Here is a 4,127-nt window from a genome sequence, read left to right on the forward strand (position 1 = left end):
TGCCGACGACGGTGCAAAATTCTTAATAAAGGTTCAATGGATTTGAATGTTACTAGTAATGGAGGAAGTGGGCAGAGAGATGTTGCACTCGTTACTACTGCATCTAGCCCCCCATCGTTACCCAACGTCTCACAAGACGTACTTCCAAAACTCCCCAAACAGGTACCCGAGTATGGGCAGGATTTCAGAACGAGGTGGTTCCATGATTAGGAAGATTATTGTGTATGGCGTCCCCTTTCAGGACTCTCGCTGACTCAGATCGTAAGCCATGTTACAGACGACCAACGTCGCCCGAAGTTATCGTTCACACACAGTCCATCTGAGCTCAGCAACCTCCTCTAAACCAGAGTCAGACATGAAGAGTCCCGTTCGTGTGCCACCCGCCCTTTGTTGGGTCTTCCTCATCGTTCCCCTGTATGTTTTCGGGAACGTCCCGGTTGTAGGTCTGGGATGGTCGCCCGCACTAGGTTCCTACACAGACACCAGTACTGAGTTTTCTTGCTGAGTAGGGTGTTGGAAAACCTTCACAATAAATAACTTATCTGGCTACCAAGTATCCATTCTCAAAGTACATCAGTTACCTTTTTTAGGGGTCTTCCAAAACTCTAATAATGAGTGACAGACGCAACAGAGGCCCCACACAAGGAGGAGTGGGCCTGGAGGGAAGGGAGATAAAACCTTGGAAGTTTACAATTTATCGTACTGCACCGTCTCTCCTGTTGAGTATACACTTTTGTAGAAAGCTTTGTGTATGGTTCCTACCACACCCCGCACAATCTCATTGGTCTGTGGAGCTACAGCATGGGAGATACAAAGGGAAGTTCAGTTACAAGGAGTCTTCTAAAGGGGCACAGATTTGAACCACAACGTACATTTGATCCACAAACCAATAATCCTTCGGTGAAGACTTTGTTTCGGATGGCGGATAACGTTGTTACCGAGAAATTAAAAAGAAAACGTCTACAATACCAGTAATATTTGTTGAGGCGGAATTCATTCTGAATGAGCCACTGATTTAGCCACCTGTGCTGAAGCAGGGATATACTGAAACCCTGACCTGTTAATGGCCCTTGTGGATAGGAGTTGGCCAATGACTGAGGAACGGATTGAGCCACCTGTGCTGAAGCAGGGATATCTTCCAAATCTGACCTGCTCTTCCCCACAGCAATTAAACTGATTGGCAGGAGTGTGGGGGGGGGGGGGGGGGAGCGCAGGGTGCCTCATCATGGCAGCGCGATGTCAAATGGTGTTGTGTTGCCACGATGAGACGTTCGTGATGCCATGTGGCGTCACGTTGCCATGACAATGGCATCATGACGTCCCGTTGTCCGGCACCATTTGACGTTGTGCCTCCATTATGAGGGGCCCTGCAGGAGATGGCAAAGGAGAAGGTAAGAGGCCCCGCGCCACGTCCAGCACCAAACCCCTCAATATTCCCAGCCGGCCCCGGGGGGCCCTTCAGGAGTGGAGTTGGCCACTCCTTCTCTAACCTCTTAAATAGGGGAATTTCTGTGTCAACTACTGACGTCTCATGTACCCAACACTGCTCCTTGTGGAATTGTAATCCACTTGTCGATATTGCCATGTAAAGCAGTAGGATTTCACATACTCTAAGTACTGTATGTACAATTACTTTGGACTACGGGTTGTAGATGGAAATCTGCTAATTGACACAGTGGCTGCAGGAAGGAGCCCATGGCAGAGATTATCGGGCTGCTAAGCGGATTGCCCATATTGGATTTTAGGAAGAGTATTTAGAGTTGGACTAATTGGGTAATCTTGTGTAAGAAAGCTGTGTGTGCAATCTGCAATCCAGTGGCTAGTACAAGCCACATCAAGTGCAGTATCCATGTGTTTTTCAGACTTGATAATGGGTCAGTGCTTAGTTAACATTATATCTTTTGTATCTCCTAATTGTTGGACAATCTCACTACCATAATTTGCCTCTTTAGAATGACTAGAACTCCAGTCCTCAAGATCCCCCCCCCCCGGTCAGGTTTTCCAGATGCACAGGTGGTTCAGTCAAAGACTGAGCCACCTGGGCTGAAGCAGCGACTAATTGAGCCACCTGGGCTGAAGCAGGGATTGATTGAGCCACCTGGGCTGAAGCAGCGACTGATTGAGCCACCTGGGCTGAAGCAGGGATTGATTGAGCCACCTGTGCTGAAGCAGGGACTGATTGGACCACCTGTGCTGAAGAAGCAGGGACTGATTGAGCCACCTGGGCTGAAGCAGCAATATCCTGACCTGCTGGGGGGTGGGGAGCTCGAGGAGTGGAGTTGAGCACCCCCATGCTCCAGCACATCCTTTACCCGCCAGGGATACAACACTAGAATTGTTGGAGGACAGAGAGAGCACGGGCCTGTCACTCCTCCCTGTGATATTATTAGTAGTGTGGAGCGGGTGTTCTTGTTAATGTCTTGGTATAAGAAAGGATTAACACAGCTCCCCACCTATCCTATCATCCATGTAGTAACGAGGGAGTAGAGGGTATGATACCTCTTATTGGACCACGTAGTTGATATGTTACAAGCTTTCCAAGCTGTAAGTGTCCTTCACCGGGTTACACGAGGTTGGAAACAAACAAACACACAAGTGTGTGTGTGTATGTGGATATGTGTGTGTATGTGGATATGTGTGGATATGTGTGTGTGTGTGTGGGTATGTGTGTGTGTGTGTGTGTGTGTGTGTGTGTGTGTGGGTATGTGTGTGTGGGTATGTGTGTGTGTATGTGTGGATGTGTGTGTGGATGTGTGGATATGTGTGGATATGTGTGTGTTGATGTGTGGATATGTGTGGATATGTGTGTGTGTGTGTGTGTGGATATGTGTGTGTGTGTGTGGATATGTGTGTGTGGATATGTGTGTGTGGATATGTGTGTGTGGATATGTGTGTGTGGATATGTGTGTGTGTGGATGTGTGTGGATATGTGTGTGTGTGGGGATGTGTGTGGATATGTGTGTGTGTGGGGATGTGTGTGGATATGTGTGTGTGTGGGGATGTGTGTGGATATGTGTGTGGGGATGTGTGGATATGTGTGTGGGGATGTGTGTGTATGTGTGTGTGTGTGTGGGGATGTGTGTGTGTGGGGATGTGTGTGTGTGTGGGGATGTGTGTGTGTGTGTGTGGGGATGTGTGTATGTGTGTGTGTGTGTGTGTGTGTGTGTGTGTGTGGGGATGTGTGTGTGTGTGTGTGTGGGATGTGTGTGTGTGTGTGTGTGGGATGTGTGTGTGGGGATGTGTGTGTGTGTGTGGGGATGTGTGTGTGTGGATGTGGGTGTGTGTGTGGGTGTGTATGTGTGATGGTGTGTGTGTTAAAGCACAAGGAAACTCAAATATAAACTGCGCAGCAGAAAGCCCGCGCCTCGGGAATAGCAGCGTTTGTTAGCCCAGGAAAGGCAAGAAAGTAAAAATTATCATTTATTAAATGTTCCGGAAAACACAAAAACCTGGTGTTACAAGTCACCAACGTCATATACATTCTGCCACCATCTGCCATTACACACGGGAGATACTGACCGAGCTAAAATAAGCAACCTTCGCTGCTGGAGAGGGTTACCATGTATGTGCGGCAGTGGAAGAGTTAACCAATAACTTAACACAGCAATACATTGGGAATTTAGCCACTTTGGGCCACGGGCTGGGAAAAAAAATGTTAAAATCGGGGGTTCTCAACTCCAGTCCTCAAGAGCCCCCCCCCACCACCACCACAGGTCTGGTTTTCAGGATATCCCTGCTTCAGCAATCAGTGGAACAGTCAAAGACCGAACCACATGTGCTGGAGCAGAGACTGAGTCACCTGTGCTGAAGCAGTTATCCTGAAAACCTGACCTGTTCGGGGGAGGTGGGGTGGGGGGCGCTCGAGGACTGGAGTTGAGATCCCCCGTGTTAAATCAACCCCCCTCCCCCCAAAAAACAAACGCAGAACGTTTGTACTAAGATTTCAAATAGCAATCCGTGGAATATTTCCGTGGTTTCCATGCAGGCGCGTGGCGTTCCTATGACGTGATGCCCACTCACGTGGCTCCGTACAATACAGGGGAGGCAAAAGGATTCGTGTCAGTGCGGTGACATATAATAAGGCAGAGTACACCTCCGCCGCAGCTGAACAGGAAGAACCCATTCAG

The 4,127-nt window shown here is 48.8% G+C and overlaps 1 protein-coding gene across 1 annotated transcript in view; it reads right to left on the reverse strand.

The window, feature by feature from the left end:
* Nucleotides 1–687: 687 nt before the first annotated feature.
* LOC142469194 (ras-related protein Rab-8B-like) overlaps nucleotides 688–4,127 on the reverse strand; it is a 19,989-nt gene continuing 16,549 nt past the window's right edge. The window contains exon 8 of the mRNA XM_075576157.1: nucleotides 688–794. Coding sequence (XP_075432272.1) covers nucleotides 688–794 — 107 coding nt within the window. The remainder of the gene's footprint in view (nucleotides 795–4,127) is intronic.

This window comes from Ascaphus truei, chromosome 18 (genome assembly GCF_040206685.1).
Source record: "Ascaphus truei isolate aAscTru1 chromosome 18, aAscTru1.hap1, whole genome shotgun sequence".
In the NCBI taxonomy this organism is placed as follows: Eukaryota; Metazoa; Chordata; class Amphibia; order Anura; family Ascaphidae; genus Ascaphus; species Ascaphus truei.